The 19,640-nt window shown below is 38.5% G+C and overlaps 1 protein-coding gene across 8 annotated transcripts in view; it reads left to right on the forward strand.

Annotated features, from left to right (window-relative positions):
- VPS13B (vacuolar protein sorting 13 homolog B) overlaps positions 1 to 19,640 on the forward strand; it is a 485,868-nt gene that overhangs the window by 203,120 nt on the left and 263,108 nt on the right. For all 8 annotated transcript variants that reach the window (XR_006103742.1, XR_006103744.1, XR_006103743.1 and 5 more), the window contains 2 exons: positions 2,130 to 2,274; positions 6,571 to 6,701. Coding sequence is in view for 5 of the 8 variants with exons in the window: in XM_042465700.1 (XP_042321634.1) it covers positions 2,130 to 2,274; positions 6,571 to 6,701 (276 nt within the window). In the remaining 3 variants the exon portion in view is untranslated. Of the gene's footprint in view, positions 1 to 2,129; positions 2,275 to 6,570; positions 6,702 to 19,640 lie in introns of those variants that run through there.

A 19,640-nucleotide genomic window follows, 5' to 3' on the forward strand; every position in this document is an offset into this window, starting at 1 on the left:
TTGACAGGGAGAAATGAAAGGTACTTCACTTAGGTCCTAGTGAAGAAATGGGATAATAATGCAGACTTTATTCTAATGACCACTCAGTGGCTTCAACAGCCATGGTTTGCCATGCTCCTAAACCTGTTCTGTTGTCGCTTTCACAGCTTTGTATTGGGATCTGCTCATCCAAATCAGAGGCCGAATTCCATGTCTGGATATTCATACCCTTCCTTCGTGGCTTGGAGCATATTTCCCAGCAGGGATTACCATCCCCCATCCTTCACTCTGCATCTAGAGAGTCAACTAGGAAGTCATTCTACTATAATTGGAAATATTTCCCCTCTTTCCTCCAGAACTTTAATGGGGACTGGCACTGGGTTTCCATTAAACATGCTTTTCGGTTCCTGTCCTCTTTGACATTGTAGGGCCTCTCAGTCTCTTTGATACAGGTCAGTATGGCAGCTCTCTCAGCACTGATATGATCCCAAGATTTTCCTTCTTGGTGTATTCACTCTTTAGTTAAACTTTTCTTCAACTATTTTGTCAACACCTTATGCTCCAGCCTGGGATTTACACTTGATTCTCCCCCATTTGATGAGTCATCCTTTTAAACTGCTAGCATCATGTGACTTGCATCTACTCATATGGAAGACTGTGTTCCTTATGCCATTCCCCTCTGCCAGGTGGGCCAGTGAATTGGCCACGTTGAGGGTAGACCCGCCACTCTTGCAGTTCCACAAAGACTAGGTGGCCCTGTTTTTGGATGTCACTTTCACTCCAAAAGTGGCTTCATTGTTTAATTTGTATCAGAAGTTCTCACTTCTGACTTTCTTCCCAAACCCATCAACTGACAATAAATGGGCTTGCCATACACTAGGTGTCAGACATGTCCTTGCCCTCTATGTTGATCAAATAAAACTTTTCAAGAAATCCTAGACTCTTTGTCTGCTACAGAACTCCTAAGCAATATTATTAAGCTTGTTTATAGCACATTTCCAAATGGGTGGCAGCTACCATCTTCCTAGACTGTCAGGAAGCCAGAGCCTTTCTCTGTCTGTTCCCATCCCACATGTGCTTTCTCCACTTCATCTCCTTTCTTGGCTTATGTGCCTATTCAGGCTATCTGCCAAGCAGCTACTTGGGCTCATAAACATGCCTTTGTAAGCATTACAGACTTGATGTTGAGAGCAAAGATTCTGCTTCTTTTGGCTCGTCTATTCTTCTGTCATCATGAGCATAATCTCCCTCTGTCCAGGTGTGTATAGCTTGCCATTCTCCCACATCTGAGATACACAGAGACCATGAAGAAGAAATGCAAGTAGCTTACACAACCCACCTGCCTTTGCTCTGCTGCCATGTTTGACTTCCTTGGTTGCTGGTCATTCTGGTGGACATAGAACTTAGGAGGTTTGAGTAGGAACTGTACAGAATATGTGAAGTTTGGAGGTGGGGATGGACCTTTAGCCAAAGAGGACTAGTGCTAGAAGTCTCTGAAAATGGACTGCACAGGCACAAAGAATCCCATATGTGTGAGTTCACAAATGGCCACTCTAAGAACCACACTTAAATGTAAGCAACTGGTGTTTTCCACTTCTGATCCAAATCCCAGGCCATGGAGCTGTATTAGAAAAATGATGGTGGTGCCAACCAGCTGTCTGGGAAGGAGACCAGAGTAGGTCTGAATTCTATTTTGTGTATTCACTTCTCCCTAACCTAAAGTGAATTGATACAATTGCTACTTTTCTAACAGTTTTGTACCCATTGTGCAAATGTAGAGTTGGAATTAGCACTGCAGAATGAGACTTTTCTTCAGAAGTTGTAATTTGCCTTTTCAAAGGTTCTAATTATCTTTACATTTTAATTACAAAAAGATGTTTCAAAGCATTCTCTGTAATTGTAAGAACAAATGAAAGCTGCTTGTTTGTAAGAAACAGGCTATTAAAGCATTTCATCAATCCAGTTTTTAATGTTGAATTTGCTTTGGCATACTGTGTGCTTAAGTTATGAAGTCAAAACTTTTTCTTGAAAATTTACAATGAAGTAACTGCTTATAATATTATAGGAAGTATGTGATAGTAAGTATGCTTTGTAATATTCTGTTCATAGCTTTTGAATTAGTCACTGTAGCTTTTCCCCTCTGCTTCTAGCAATCTGGCTCTGTTTCTCTGGGGACACCAGTAACAAGGAAAAAAGAAGATGAGGCATCAGTTGGAAGCACCCCATTGGCTAAGCAGCAATCAAATCAGGCCTCTGAATATGCCAGCAGCCCTGTCAAAACAAAAACGGTAACAGGTATGTTCTATTTTCAATTCAATCAGGCCAGTCTTGAAAATTGTGTACATCCCAGCAGGTTCAGTTGCACAAATACAGTATATTTTCTCTGTTAGCATGGAAAGCTAAATGTACAATTTCTAGTATTTAAATGGTTAGATTTTCGATTCCAAGGTCACAGTTTTGTAACTAATTGTAGCTTGAATATAACATCATTTAATACATCCCCCCAATACAATAATAGCTCATATCAAGCATATATATCCAAAAAGATAACTATAGCGAATATAGTAGATTTTGTTTTTATTTCTTTGTAACCCAACACATTAATATAAGCAAGGGGAAATGCTGTATAGTGGCAGAATATTATCTGTAGTTTGAGTTCAGATCCTTTTTCAAGCACAAAGCTCACTGAGCATGTTGCTGTCTCTTACCTAATTTTCGGGGCTTTGTGCTTCTTTGCTTCTTGGAGGTATTTCTGGGAAATGGGATGCTAGATTAGATGGACTTTGAATCTGATCTGGTTGGTTCTTATGATTTTCCCTTTGTAAGATTCCTGTAATACTTACTGCTAATATGGATTTTTCCAGTGTGACCTACATTTGCCCTGAGGAGACAGAATTACTGCAATAACTCTTTTGGTGTTGCTTAAGTTATAGCTAGTGACTGCCTCTTCTTCTTTTCCAAAGGAGGACATGGATACACCAACATATTGGGGCAATTGTGGATCCTGTATAATGCTACCATAGTTTAGCACTTAAGATTGTTGATGACAAAAAAAGTGTCAGAAACAGTGTCTTTTCAAATAATTTACCTGGGTTTATTTAAAATTTCTGCTGCTATCCATCAAAACTTAAAATTAATGGAATAAAGATAGTGAGCTCCATATTGAGAAACCCTAGAAACAAAAATTGCCTCTTGTGTTCTTGCAGAAGTCTTGAAATTCTGTTATGTCCTTGTTTGAAAACCTGTGGCAACCACAACTGTAAAGGGGTGGGAGTAGAAAAATAAAGCATATTTTATAAATACACTAAGAGATACAGCCGTTGCCCTCAAACTAAATGGCCTTGCCTCTTGAATTCCCAGTATTTTTTTTCAGCTGACATTTTCTTATTCCTCTGCACTTTGGAGACAGCCAAAAGGTTATGTCATCCTTGGGTCAAGACCTACCCATCGCAAAATATTCCCCAGGCATCTGTTTCCCTTACTGAGCATTCAGCAGAGCTCCGGAAATGTAACACTTTTTGAAATGTTGTAGAACATTGTTTTTAGTTCAGCCAAGGTTTTGTCTCATAAACTATTTTTAACATTTGTTCAGTATATAACAACAGTGAAATATGTGCACAAAGTGATATAAGAACAGATTTTCTCTTGCAGTTCTACTGATTATAACCATCAACAGTTTATTTATCTGTCCACTGTGTTCCTTAGTTATCTATGCTGTTTGAGTCACCTAGCAACAGTTGAAAGAAAAATTAAGAAAAGGGTATATGAATCAGAAAAAAGAAAGCATTTCCCTTTGTTGAAAGAGATACTAGATAATCATAATCTTTAGTATCTTCATACATAAACTATTATCATCCCATGACAAGAGTTTTCCAGGGGCACAACAGAAGGTGTGAACTCTAAAAAGAACTAGACAAAGCTGTTGGTGGCTTCAGATTGAGTAGAAGATTTCCAGAGCGTAACGGAACCATTGAACTGGATGTAACATGTACTGCCTAATGCAATCAAGCAAATGATCCTCAATATGCATAAGGAACTGGAAATTTGTACAAGGAAATTGAGGAAGCAACTGATAATAACAGTTCCATTTGTTATACAGTGTTTCATATAGTTTACTAAGGGTTAAGGTAAAGGTCTAATTGGCTGGAGGGAAGTATTGGGGCAGTTTTGAAGGGTAATTTAATTGTGGGCCTGTAAGAGGGTGGTTTCTAAATTTTTCAGCTATGCAACACTTAGTGGAGTTTTCGGAGTGGTCAGAAAATGCACTACAGTGGTCCCTCTGGATTCATGGGGGGGTACGTTTCGGGGGCCCCCACAAATCTGAAATTTCACAAATATCCAAGTCCCATTGTCCCCAATGGTATCATTAGGGACAATGGGACATGACTCTTTGTGAAATTCCCTCCCTCCCTCCCTCCCTCCCTCCCTCCCTCCCTTCCTTCCGTCTTCCCTCCCGCCCTTACGGGCATCTTCCGCCCAGCGCTGGGAACTTTAATTGGAGCCCGGGCCACTGGGGCTTGTAATCGGCCCCAGCAGCCATCAGGACTCTCCTTCCCAGCAGCGCTCAATGTCAGTTGGCTGTGGTGGAGGGGGTGGGGCATGCACACACTGGGCCCCAAGCGCTGCTGGGAAAGAGAGTCTTGATGGCTGCTGGGGCAGCCTAGGCTCTGATTAAAATCCCCAGCACTGAGCAGAAGATGCCAATAAGGGAGGGGGGAGGGAGTCGCAGCCTTGGCCTCGTGAATGACCGAAGCTGAGAGTGCCAAGGCCGTGAATCCGTAGGAACCACTGTACATGCAGTGAGGACCTGTCTACCTTTCCTGCTTTTCTCTTTGAGTCATGCATTTTGAATTGTAAGACCTAAATCCTATTGTATGTTTCAACTAGAAAAAATCCATTGAATCTACTGTAAAGAATTGTCAAATCAATAAGTAGTAAGTTGCTTGGGACCCTTCTGGCAGAAGGGTAGTACATAAATACAATCAGTCAGTCAATCAATCAAATGTATAAGTCAAAAACCAATATGAATAAAACTAATAAGCAAACATTAACATTGATAATAAAGTAACTAAAAATTCTTGGAGATTCAGTCTTGGACCATTGACACTTCTTATTTAATTCCTTCTTGTTTAAAACACAGCAAGCAAATATTAGAAAGTAAAACTTCTATTTATTGAAATATTAAGCTTAAGCAAATGGAGAAACTAATTTGGCAGATGATAAATCACTGAAAAACACTTCAAAAGGTTATTCATATATTCTGTCCAGTTACTCAGAGCTATTGTGTGTGTTTGCCTGCTGTGCAGTGGTTTCTTGAACAAGGATACCATGTTAACTAGACATGAAAGAGGACAATATTTTTATTTAAATCTGATCTTTCCCTTAAGAATTGCAGTGGAGGAAGACTTTCTCTTGTATACTTTTTACATGCTAGCAATAATCCATTGAAACAAGCTTAGCCACACCTTAAACACTTTGTTTTCATCCTGCAGTAGTGACTTCAATACATTTTTATTCCTTTTATTGAAGAGTATTATTGTAATGTTTTCTTTTTTCTTCATCCGTATCTTTCTCCTTGCAAATTGGTCAAACATACCGTGTTTTATTAAAAATAAAATTATTTCTATCATGCTAATCTTGCACAAAATAATACAGCAATTATGAGCTCTCAGGCCACTCAGCAGCTTGATGTGAGGAATTTACAAGATACTTTGCAGACAAAATTGCTTGGACTCGCTCTGACTTGAATGTGTTAGTTGATACAAGTCCAATGGGTGTCATGTTGGCACCTGCGTGTCCTGTGTTACTGGATATGTTTCAGTTTGTACAGCTTTCCAGCTCCAGGGATTCCTGGTTGAAATTCATTTATCTAGACCATTTCAATTTTGCTCCAGGCCTTAGCTATAGGATGAAGATAGATGACCTAAGCAGGGCACTGGACAGAGGGAGTGTGTTCCTGTAGGTTCTACTGGACCTCTGGTTTTTCTGTACAATCAGCTATGGTATCCTTCTGGGTCACTTCTCTGAGATGAGACTTGGGGACAGTATTACAGTGGTTCTGGTCCTTCCTGGAGGGATGCTGGGAGATTCCTGTTTGATGCCCTGAATATTGGTAGCTCATCAGTGCTTGGTTCTCCCTCCCTCCCCCATGCTGTTAGGTTTGGACTACTGTGATGCATTCAATGTGGGGCTGCCACTGGAAACTATTGGGAAGCTTAGCAGGTCCAAAATCCTGGAGCCAGAATGCTGAATGAGGCCAGTCACAGAAAGCATATAACTAAGGAATTCTGGGAATTGTAGTTTTGTGAGACATTTAGCCTTCTCTGTCAAAGAGCTCTGGTGCCACATAAACTACATAAACTAGAATTCCCAGGATACACTAGCACTGAGCCAGCACAGTTAAAGCAGTCTCAAATGGGATCATTTCTACAGTGTGTTCTGGACCATAGTGAAAGCAAGGGACAGATTAGATGTAAACTCACTTGTTTCAGGATTTAATCATGACTAATTTAACTTTGATAGTGGCTGTTATATGCAAAGTGATGCATACGGGATTCAGGAAACTAGTTTATCTTCCTTTTATTTTTTAAGAATCACGGCCTTTATCAGTTCCAATGAAAGCCATGTTGAGCTCACTTGAAAGCTGCAACAGAAGTCCTGAAGAAAGAATGAAAGAATGTATTGGAGTAGTCTGGAATGCAGTTAAGCGCCTTACACTTCAGGTAAGATATTATAGGTGGGGGTGTGGAAATGAATTTATTGAAGCAATTAATAATCTCTGACATCTTAGTTTATTTTCAGATCTAAGGACAGACATCCCACTAGGCAGAGTAAAGCAACTACCTCAGGGAATACATTTTGGTTACATAAAAGGGAATCAAATTGTTAGTGATTTAATTTGTTATATTTTCTTGCTGGGTATGGGGAGAACTATTTATCAGATTTTCTGCCTTGTGTGCCAAAAACATGTCTTTGTGTAGATATGCACTTTGGGTTATATGGATGGGAAGTGCCGTATGTTCCTCTACCTTAGCCCAACTGTATTGAAAACCCTATAAAATAAGTTGCCAAATTTTGTTTCTATAAAGAGCAGTGAAGCCAGATTTAACTACAAAACTGCTTTGGTTTAAATGAGAAGAGAGGTTAAATGTAATTTTATGTGGTCATGTGTGGTCTCATGTAACAGTCATAAGAGCACAGTTGTGAACTTTTTACAATGCCTTGCTCTTGTGTATATCTTACAGGCCATTTTAAATTTATTTGATGAGATATATGACTATTGGATAGTGCATTTGTTGCATACTTGCATCTGTCTTTCTTTCTGTCTGTCTATCTATCTATCTAGTATACCTTACACATTGATTTAAGAAAAATATTAATAGTAAAAGTTTATGTACTGCAGTGTTTTGCTCCACTGCATTTCTCCTCCACTTTTATTTGAAGATATAAATCATATTATGGCAGGCATGACCAAGCAACAGCGAATGTTAGGAGGGTTACCGAGTTGATGTGTGGACCATTTGCAAACTGAGAGAGGTGCTGGTGTTCAGAGATGACATAGTCAGAATGCACTGTAGGTCTCCAGCCCAGGCCATGGCACAGAAATGGCTGGGGAGATAAGGGAGGGTGGAGCATCATCGAGAAACTTAAAGAAAACTTAAGAGGCAGACACAAAGCAGTGGGAGAAAGGACCAAGAATATGGAGGGGGAGGAGAGAAAGAGAGGAGAAAGTGGAAAAAGTAGCAGAAGTGTTCGGAGGTAATTGAAGACCCTTCCTGGGTCCAAACTGTTCCAGAAACAAAGTTGTGTACATGACAGACACTCCCTGTGAACCATGAGTGGCATGAACTGCTTTCTTATAGCATAAGAGGAGTAAGGATTTGGAGCAGTTTACCCCCCACCCCCAGTCTGAAAACACAGTCAAGCTATTCAGTGCCAGTTACAGTGTGCTTGCTTCGGTTCTTTCCAGGAAAGGACTATTATTATCTGTAATAAGTTAGTCATGGTCAAGGAAGTTGATATCATAGAATCGTAGAGTTATAAGAGACCACAAGGGCCATCCAGTCCAATCCCCTGCCATGCAGGAAATCACAATCAAAGCATCCCCAACAGATGGCCATCCAACCTCTGTTTGAAGACCTCTAAGGAAGGAGACTCCACTACACTCCAAGGGAGTTTGTTCCACTGTCGAACAGCCCTCACTGCCTCCTAACGTTGAGGTGGAATCTCTTTTCCTGGAGCTTGCATCCATTATTCCGTGTTCTAGTCTCTGGAGCAGCAGAAAACAAGCTTGCTCCCTCCTCAACATGACATCCCTTCAAATGTTTAAACAGGGCTATCATATCACTTCTTAACCTTCTCTTCTCCAGGCTAAACATCCCCAACTCCCTAAGTCGTTCCTCATAGGGCATGGTTTCCAGACCTTTCACCATTTTAGTCGCCCTCCTTTGGACACGCTCCAGTTTTTCAATGCCCTTTTTTAATTTTAATTGTGGCGCCCAAAACTGGACACAATATTCCAGGTGGGGCCTGACCAGAGCAGAATAGAGTGGCACTATTACTTCCCTTGATCTAGACACTATACTTCTATTGATGCAGCCTAAAATCGCATTGGCCTTGTTAGCTGCCGCATTGCACTGTTGACTCATATGTAAGTAAGATATGTCTTACTTACCCAAAGTACTGGGTGAAGGTCTGTGAATATAAGAAGAATCTCCAATAAAGATCTTTGTGAGTACTTAATACAGCAGTCTATGGCAGTGTTCCCCATGGAGAAAGGAATCATGTGCCCCACATTTATAATTTACTGTTATTACAAATTGTCTTGGTTTCTGGATACTATTTGCTTATTTGATTCTCCTGGTCACAAGCACACCTTTCCTCAGGAGTTCTTTATAAATACTTAGATGCTTTTGGAAGTAGGCTCAAGTCTACGAAAGCTCATGCTACCAACTTCTGTCTTTCAGTTAGTTTCAAAGATGCTGTAAAATCCTTTTGCATACTGATCTTCAAGACTTACATGGCTATATCTTTGTACTTTATGTGCGCTTCTTAAAAGACTAGTTGTGCTTGCCCCTTTCTCCATGTGGAACATTGATTGACACAAACTGTCACATTTTGGCTAAATACAACGTTTCCTTATGCACCCAGTTCCTTCATTCCTCCCTTTCTAGTATAAGTAGATACACCAGAAAGCCTCAAATTACAAATATTTTTTTGTTCAGACAGGGAAATTGTGTCAAACAGCTTCAGAAAAAGTCTGAATATTAAACTGCATTTTGCTTAATATCTTGGCTTCTTCTGATTCTCAAGATAAATGAAATAGAAAATTAATGCTAATTACAATTAGCATTTTACAGGAAAGTTTACATAAAAAGTAAAAGGGCTGCAAACACAGACAATATTGGTGGGGGTTTTTTTCTGGGTTTTTCAGGCTATGTGGCCATGTTCTAGAATACGTTCTTCCTGACATTTCGCCAGCATCGGCCGCAGATGCTGGCAAAACGTTAGGAAGAAAATCTTCTAGAACATGTTCACATAGCCCGAAAAATCCACAAAAAAACATGGATGCCGGCCATGAAAGCCTTTGACTTCACACAGGCAATATCCTTATTTTCATATTGGCTTATTAAAGTCAAAATATAATTGTTCAAATTCAGTTCTTTGTAATTTTTTTCCTGTGAGAGATGGTACTCATGGAGAGCTCCTAAAGCCATGTCAGTGAGTGCTTTTAATTGATAATTTCAATTTATCCCTAATGATTTCTTCTTAATTGAGCTTAGTAAAGATGTAAGGGAGGTTCTTTATTAATCACGATTACTAACCAACTACAGAAATGCATGCTTCCTTCTTACAGCCCTTTCCCTTGTCCACAAATTCCCTCTTGCTCCTTAGTTGCACAGATGTTAAGCATGGTTAAGGATAACCAAGTCTATATTAAACATGGATCTGAAATCTATGGTTTCAGATGGTGATTTAAGGAAATGCAGTGCAAAGTATTGTTATAGCAAAACTAGTGGTTGCAGAGTATGCTTTGTTGTTGTTGTTGTGTGCCTTCAAGTAGTTTCTTTCTTACGTCGACTCTAAGACGCTCCTAACATGGAGGGGGTTGGAATTGGCAAAATTTGTTCAAAGAGAGTTTGCCATTGCCTTCCCCTGATGTTGAGAGTGTGTCCAAGGTCACCCAGTGGGTTTCATGGCCAAACAAGAAATTGAACCCTGGTCTACAGAGTCATAGTCCAGTACTCAAACTGCTGTGCCCCACTGGCTCTTGTAGAGTATGCTACTGTGTTTTATTGTCAAGGCTTTCTCCAACTTTGCTAGTCACACTTGCAGTATTGTTAGAGAACCAGAGTTGTATCCATGCCAGCTCTTACTGTAGTGTTCATGTTCCATTCCCCCCCCCCTCATTTTAACAATGTAATCATATTCTCAAGAGTTTTATCATTTACTAAACATAGAACTGCAAATCTGAAAATACTTAAAACTTTGCCTTTCCATGGCAGTGGGTGGGATGTGCTTGTATGAAATTCTGGTACTGTGGCCTTGTCTACAAAATCTGCCTTGGAAGCTCTATTTATATATGGTGATTTAGGACATAGATGTTATCTATGACAAATGTAGACTGAAGAAGTCCTTAGTTGTCAACAGATAAATCAGAACTTCATTGTAACATGAACTCTTGGAAAGATTGTTATTTCATGTGAGATTAGAGCAAGTAATGTATTGAGAACAAAAAACACCTGGGAAGTTTACTTTGGATGCAAGGCTAGTGTTTACATAGCTTTATCCAGTTTTTGCTCATACTAGTATCCTGCATGACAGCTCAGTGTACCCGGCTTGCTGTAAGCTCTTATGATGTCAGTGAAAAAAATTCTATACTTGACTGTTTTGCAAAGGTCTTTTTTCTGTAGATGTTGAAGGCTCCAGTGTAAGTCTTACAGAATGTTTCTTGGCAGCTACAGTGTGCAGGAGGGAAGTATTCACTTTTCATGTGTTCTTGATACTAATAGTTGCTAAAGTCATGGAGAAACATAAACACAATTATTTTTAATTGGTTGTTAATGCTCAGTTTCTGTGAGAATAACACAGTTTTCACATTGCAACCAAATGAGTTAATCATGAGTAATAGTATGCTGAGTGCCAAACAAATCCACATTGTTACTGATGTGTTTCAGATAAATATACTATTTTGAATGTTCCTTAAAATAGCGTAAACTATTTTAAAATTATTTTTATTGATTTTCATATTTTTATAAAACAGTCAAATATTACAGTGCAATTAAGGAAGAGATAAAAGGAAACCGAAAGATACAAGAACAGATAAAACAATAACCACAGGATGTGATGTTACTCAACAATAATTGGTCTGCAGGGTTTCACGAATGCAACCCATCAAATGCATTGAGTTGTAAAGTGTCCTTCCAGAAGTTGTTCTGAGAACCAGAGGTTGGAGATGGTGTGAAGGATCATATACAGTGTGCCCTCAGCTTACGCGGGGGATCTGTTCCGCCGCCGCCCCCCGCGTAAACCGAATTCCGCACATGTTCAAGCCCCATTTGCATGGATGAGGCCCGTGCATGCAGTGGCGCGGCAGTGAATGGGACACACCTCCCCGCATGCTCCCCCACGGCTTTCCACATATGGTTAAAGCCGCGAATAGCGCGCCCGCATATGACACAGGTGCACTGTACATAGTCAATGAAAATCATCCAGTCCTCATAAAATGTGTCATGCTTTGAATGACCATTCCAAAGTCTCATTGTGTTGGAAAGTTTTTCCATTAACCACCAACCTTCAATAGACAAATTTCCATGCTTCCAGCATTTGGCCATGTCTAATCTCACGGCTGTGATAAAAAAGGTGATCAGCTTTCTATGTTTAAGTGTGGCATTTCTGTTGACAAATACTGAAAGTGGAATCAGTGCAAGACAAAAATATAAAGTTTGGCATGTGATACAGGAGATCTGGTGTAAACTATTTTTAAGGAACATTTGAAAATAGTGTATTTACAACCAGCAGAGACTATATTCAGATACATTTATAGTATATACTTGACTATAAATTGACATCACATACAAGTCTGGGGCAGGTTTTTGGGCCAGAATTATGGATTTTGATATGACCTGTGGACATGTAAAGGGTAACACATAGGGGCATGTAACAAAGAATGTAAAGCATGAAGCAAAGGAAGAGAATGCCAAGAAACATCAGGCATTACTGTTTGTGGTCACACTAAAGTCTGTATGGATGAGGAGGTAACTATGTTAGATCAACGCTGTGTGATGTGGGGGTGGGTTGACCAGGTGTAGGCAGGGCTAAGAAAACACACACATGTTAAATAGGATGAAAAGACAAAGCAAAGAAAATAATGACTATGTTATCGGTCATTATAGCCTTTCATTTTAATGTGATTACTTTGTCTGAAAAGCTGACAATTATACACAAATGACTTATTCAGTTCCTTCAAAGTTCAGTTCCTCTTGGCACCTCTTTGAGGGAAGCGCCAAAGAACTGCCTCTGCTGCCATTTTCCTGCACAAGCACTCAAAATTGCTAGAAGTGGCACTGTGGTCAAGAAAGTAGAGTGGGTTGATGCTTTTTTTAGGTTCTCCCAGGATGGACAATGCTCTTACCTTTCTCCACTCTACTCAGAGAAAGGGGATGGTTCCCTTTTTTAAAATATGAGAGTTAGAGTACAATACTTACACTGATGCTTGGATACGTCATCACAGGTTTGTCAGGTGAATTTTTTTACTAAAATTTCCTAGACTTATAAATGAGTATATACAGTATCTCGAAATAATTTCAGTTGAAATTAAATGCAACGCTCCTGTTGCATAAAACACATCTGCCCCATAGAGTGCCTAGTATTCTCATTAGCTATCCTACCCTTAAGAAATTAAATTTTCTCTCTTGTTTCCTGCCTATGTCAGGATTCAAATTGCTACTCAGTTTCTGCTCATAGCTGTTCTAGTACAGTTGACCCTCTGTAACTACAGATTCTTTATCCATGGATTCAGCCATACACGGTTTGGAAAGATTTTAAAAAATACATAAATTCCAAAAAGCAAATCTTGATTTTGCCATTTTATATAAGTGGCACCATTTTACTACACCTTTGTATTTAATGGGACTTGAGCATCCAAACATTTTGGTATTGATGAGAAATCCTGGATTCAAACCCCAGCAGATACCAAGAGTCTACTGTAAAAGAAATTCTGTAAACAGAGCTGACAGGCATCTTGGATCAGGTATTTCCAGTTCCTCTATGGGTGTCCATAGAAAGTAAAGGCACATTCTCAAAATTTGTCTATGTGAATAGCTTTTTGGATCCTCCTTTGGCCATGTTTTTTCTTTCTGCTGTGTGTTCCTTCCTACTTACCTGGTTCTTTCCCTATCTGATTGGATTTTCAAGCTTTTGATCACCTTGGCTGAACTCCTGATTAGTATGATGTTGACGGGGAAAAGAAGCGATGAAGAGATAGGTAGCCATCCTGGGTTTGTTTCTTTAAGAACTTCTGACTGTACCTAAATGAGAGAGAGAGAGAGAGAGAGAGAGAGAGAGAGAGAGATGATTGCTGTTAAGAGGCTGGTAAATGCTGAGAAATTATCATGTAAGTTGTTGGAGAAGAGGATGTGTATGTGCCAATGCATGTTATATCTACCATATTTTCTAGGAAATATGGCATATATTTATAATAAATTTTAATGTACTTTATTATTCTTAGCAGTTTTTTTCTTTTTCCTGTCTTTTAATATTGTTTCTTCACATTAAAATAAATTAAATATATGTTACATTTATTGTTGTATATTTTTATTATTACACTTCTAAATCTATTGTTACACTTCTTAGTGTATGTTGTAATTATCACTTTTTACATTGTTATTAACAATTAAACTGTTGTAACAATTTCCAGGGAGCCAGTAAGGTGTAGTGATTTGAGTCTTGGACTAAGAATCACAGACTGCCAAAATAAAGCTGCTTCGGGTCTCTTTGGAGGTATGCTGTTTAAATGATGCATGCCTCCTAAGAATCCCAAAGCTGCCCCAAAGCTGCACTCCAGTGCTTAGGAATGGAGTGTGGCTTTGGCGCAACCTCCGGACTCTTAGGACCCATGCATCATTTAAACAGCATACCTCCAAAGAGACCCGGAGCAGCTTTATTTTGGCAGTCTGTAACAGGCCTAGGATTCAAATCCCCACTCAACCATGGAAACCCACGGGATAACTTTGGGCAAGTCACACTCTCTTAGCCTCAGAAGAAGCCAGTGGGAAACCCCAGTGAACAAATCACACCAAGAAAACCCGGTGATAGATTTACGTTAAGAGTCTCTGTAAGTCAAAAAAAAGACTTGAAGGCACACAACAGCTACAACAATTTCCAAGGGTCGCCATGTTACTCTTTTGCAAGGAGAAAAACCTTAAATGGATTAGCTTTTATAGAGTATAATTCTCATAGAATGTAACCCATTTCATCTAGTGGGTAGAGTATTATTTCAAAGTCAGGTGTATATACGCAGTACATATGGTATAGACTAGGAGGTTTAGACAGTGGGTGAAAGAGAAATTAAGAGCAGAAAGCACTACCAAGTATATTTTTCTCAGCTATGAGCTGACATAATGTGGTGCTTAAATGTGAAATATTAGCTGGAAAGAGCTAATCAAATTTTAAATGGCAGTTGAGTTACTGAGCAGGATTATTAAACCCACTATCTCTCAGTTTTGAACTTGTATATAAAAATTGAGGTTGTAGTACTGGTTTAAATACTTCCTTTTATAGTTTGGTTGAATGACTGCTGAAATACTGTAAACAAAGTGCTTTTTAAAAATGTCAAATATTATAATATTCACACTATATCATTCTTAATAATTGCAAGAAACCAAAACTTCTCCATTTGAATTACTTCTAATTTTTGTTCAGCGCAATTTAGTTCAAGTCGAAGGCTTTCATGGCCGGCATCCATAGTTTTTTGTGGGTTTTTCGGGCTATGTGGCCATGTTCTACAAGAGTTTCTTCCTGACATTTTGCCAGCATCTATGGCTGGCATCCTCAGAGAATTTAGTCCAAGTTATATAACAACAGTATTTTAGCTTCTTCCTAAAGTCAAGTATGCTGTTATTAGTGTGAAAATTGGCACACTTGTGGGGGTTATACATGTTATCGAGCAGAGAAAATAAATACATGTTTTTCTTACATTTTGTGATTGCAAAGGCATGTTGGCCTCATTGGTCTGTTATTGGGGAGTGCTGCATCACAAGCTTGGTACTTAACATAATCAAAATACGAGGTGATTCTGTTTCAAGAATTTGTAATAATTCCTTGTCTTTAACACACAAGTATGTTCAGTGTTGGCAAAAGAACACGTTGCTACCAAAACTGAAATACAATCTTAGAAACAGAAAAGAGGTTGCCATGGAAAAATGAAGTAACACTCAGTGCAGCTGTGATGCATTAATGAATAGGATATTTTTTTAAAAGATCATTTGTGCTTGGTGTGGCTTAGAGGGTCCCAACCAGATGGTTTCCATGAACAGGATCTGACCCTCAGCTTGAGGACTTCTTACTGGCAGATTACTTCATTTTCTTTCCCTTGGATTGTCAAATCTTTACATTAATGTAAGATTTACTGCTCCAGATTTATATTCAGTTATATAAATCAGTCACATTTCACATTAAATTCACAATTTTAGACATGCAGTTTAATAGTTATTTTTAAAGTGTAAAAAGATTTATTAGATAGTTTTAATATAAGCTATTGATGTAACATTAAGAGTACAAGATTTTAAAATTATTTTGATTATATATGTTTTAAAACACTATTCCTATCATTGAAGTGATTTTTGACACATTGTCATTATTTAATCCAAAGATTCATATTTTTTTTTAAAAAGGTACTCTTCTTCATTTTAATGTAATTTCCATTAATATGTCAAAGGGCAGATCCTCAATGCATGGAGATGTGTGTACTTGTGCAGTTACATTCTTGCATGTGGACATACAAATAAGAATAGTTTGTGCCTAGATATGGATTTTGGATAGCTAAGGCTTTCGGACATATTTTTCAAGATTCTACATTTAATAGACTACATAGATAATCCTTTTCAGAAAGAAAATATGGATTTACTCTGAAGAAGCATTTTTTTTTAAAAAAATATGCATATCCTTTTTGTAGTAATTCTGTAATACCATATGAAGAACTTTGTATACATAGAAATTAAAAACCCTAATTGGAACATATTCATATGCCAGTATCTTGCTCATCAATGCCTCAGACAAAGGGTTGAAAAGCTGTTGTAGCTAAATCATCTGTAGGGATGGCTACCTTTGGATGATTACATATATTTTTTGCCACATCACCCCCCCCCCCCCCCGAATGAATCCTTCTCTGAGAACTTGTCAAATGGAGTTAAGTAGCTTTTTCAGTATGGGCCTGAGAACATTAAACAACAACCCTAAGTATGTTGCCATCAAAAGGGGAAATAAAGAGGCAAGAGAATAGTATGTAAATTGTAATCATAACAGTTAGTGCAAGGTCCATATGCTCTGGCATTCTAATTCTGTCAACAACAAAAATAATAGTGTATGTAGTTAGCGAGAACTAGCATGGTGTATTGGCTTGAGTTTGAGTAGGACTCTAGAGATGAAGATTTGTACCATCACTCAAGCATGAAAACCCACTGTGTTACCTTTTCAGCCTCAGAAGAAGGCAATGACACCCCCCGCAACAGATGTTGCCAAGAAAACCCTGTGATAGGGTTGCCATATGTCAGAGACAAGATGAAGGTATGCAACACAAACAAATGGAGTTAGCTCTCCTTGACAGCAGGTGAAACAGAATGCATAGAGGGATAGAGTGAAATGATTTTTGAAAAGGCGGGTAGCTAGAAGCTTTCCAGTGTTTGTCTCCCTTGGTAGAGTACAGCAGAGTTCTGCCTGGTTGCAACACCTCAGGAATGAAAATGTCTTCTGTTTCACTTAAATCAGTCCCACTGAATGGCCAGTAAGGAAATCCTGCTGATCTTTCATCACTTCTCAATTTTCATTAAGCTTCAGTGCGGCCAAGATAGAGAAAATCTCAATATGTCTTCACAATTTCAGTATATTATATCTTCAGTATATTATATTTAGGAAGTGGAGAAAAACACTGCATATATATTCAAGATGTGTTAGTGATTTGTTTTGTGCATTTCATAAACTTTGGAATGCCCTACCAGAGGAGACCTGTTACATAACATCACTTGAGACCTTTAAAAAAGCCATCAAGATGGATCTCTTCTGGTGGGCATTCCCAGACTAATACATGGGCCCTCTCCACTTTCCCACAACTGTGCCTCCTTGACTCTCCCTTAAATCGCCTCATTGTAATGGGGATTAAATTTTATTATATTTTTAAAGCAATTTTAATAACTGGTTTTTATGCTGTTGTATTAAAAAAAAATTAAAGCCGTACATAGATGTATGATCCATAAATGCAGAATCCATGGATATGGGGAGCCAACTGTATTTCTTATTCATTTTTTCCAATCAATTTTTTTAAAAATAAAATTATCAGAGCTTTTTTAGGAGAAGATATCCTTTAAAAATAGTTAATTTGGGGGCAGTCCAAGGGGTGGTGGAGATGGTAGAGGACATAGGGGCCAACCCCCTGCTGAGAACTCTCTTGCCATAGATACCCTTTTGGTATTCAGTAGGAAAACTCCTGTCTCAATTGTGGAATGTTAGCTTCTGAACATTTACCCAATTCATTATTATAGAGGTAAAGAATATCCAAGGCTGGGCTTCACTTACTGCTTAGGCAGTCAGGAAAGTCAGCATGGCCTATTTTTTCTTTAAAAGCAACAACAACATTGTATGTATCTGTCAAAGGCTTTGCTTAGCCCAATTAAGAGAAATTGGGGATGGGGCTTGTAAAGCTTTCTTTTCTGGTCATATTTATGAGTCCTCAATTTAATATTGAGGCCCAGTTTCAGAAAAATTCATCAGCATCTTTGACAGTGATAGAATAAAAGCTGTGCTGATTATAACTGTATAATCATGGTAGACATGATTATATATCAAAACTGTGCCACTAATGTCTAATGAACCAAAAATATACGTATGCCATTGCAAACATCTTTTTAACAGCCTTTGATTATACAAATCTGTGAAAATACACAATCTTTTTTGTTCAATTTAAAGAATACTTTGTACACTTGAATCAATAAATAGTTACAAAGATAAAATTACTTTTGTCTTTCAACTTTAGATAGCTTTAATATTGGAAATGATTACATGCACGGAACTTTGTATTTATTGTTGTAAATTTAAGTTATATGTATGTGCAGTAAATCTTTGTCAGTTTGTTTAAATAAAACAAGAATAGAGAGAAATATCTACATAGTATAGCAAATTACTATAGAATTTTTCAGTGCTGCATATTTTTTGTTCCCTTCTGAGGCAAGAATAAGGGACACCCCACACTGTGTGACAATCTAATCTTTATACATTCCGTTTTGCTTTATGAACATGAAACAAACCAAATGGGGCCTTTTTTTTATAGAATACATAATAGCTTAAAATGTACCAATCTCAGGTAGAAGCACTGTATATTGCTTCTACAGTTTAGAAGACAGGATAAAGTGTATATTTTTAAAAAAATATCTTCATTCAGATCATTCATTTCTTTTGAAACTCTTTCTGAACAGGGAAGAATTTTTAAAAGCAATCCCATTTAGAAGTCAAGAAATTATCTTCATATGAAGGATTTAAAAGGAAACTTTTGCCTTTGTTGTGTGTAAGTGTGTTTGTGCATAAATTCAGGGATACATGTATTCCAAAATTATTCAGATCTGTTTAACTCAAATACTGCCAACAAAAATTATGGAGATTGGTTGAATACTTTTGGTTGAATCCACATTCAGGTGTGTTGCAATTGGACTATTGGACTTGTGTCCAATTCTCTGTCCCCTTCTTCCCATAGGCTCTGCTCTGACACGCCTCTCAGGCTACAGAGAAGGTAGTGAACGCTTATGAGAGGGTGGGACTGTGTTCTAGTGAGGATTGTGAAGCTTCTGCCCCTTTATCCCAATACTTTCCCATCAGATGTGAGTTTCTGCCTAAATCTCCTCTGCCACTAGATGTGAAGATTTTCACAAATCTTATGTCTACCACCAAGAATAAGGGTTTCCGTTATTCCCCACTTTGGGCCTGAACAGACAGGCCAAAATAAAACTGCTTTGTGTCACTTTGGAGGTATGCTGTTTAAATGACACATAGATCTTAAGAGGCCAGAAGCTGCATTCCAATCCTTAGGACTGGAGTGTGGCTTTGGCACGGCTTCCAGTCTCTTAGGACATATGCATTATTTAAACAGCATATCTCCAAAGTGACCCAAGCAGCTTTATTTTGGCCTGTCTGCTTGGGTTCTTTGCCACCAATATAAGGATCTCCTCCTGTCTTTCTGCTGTGCCATCAACTGTGGGAACCTTACTAGATGCCCTGAAGATCTCTGTGCAGGATATTATGCAGCTTCTAACACCAACTCTATTTCTCTGCTTCCACCACAGACACCATGTCTGAACCCTATCATTTAGCTGTCTGTCCTATGTATCTGGTATCTATCTATCTATCTATCTATCTATCTATCTATCTATCTATCTATCTATCTATCTATCTATCTA

Source organism: Sceloporus undulatus, chromosome 4, assembly GCF_019175285.1.
Source record: "Sceloporus undulatus isolate JIND9_A2432 ecotype Alabama chromosome 4, SceUnd_v1.1, whole genome shotgun sequence".
Taxonomy (NCBI): domain Eukaryota; kingdom Metazoa; phylum Chordata; class Lepidosauria; order Squamata; family Phrynosomatidae; genus Sceloporus; species Sceloporus undulatus.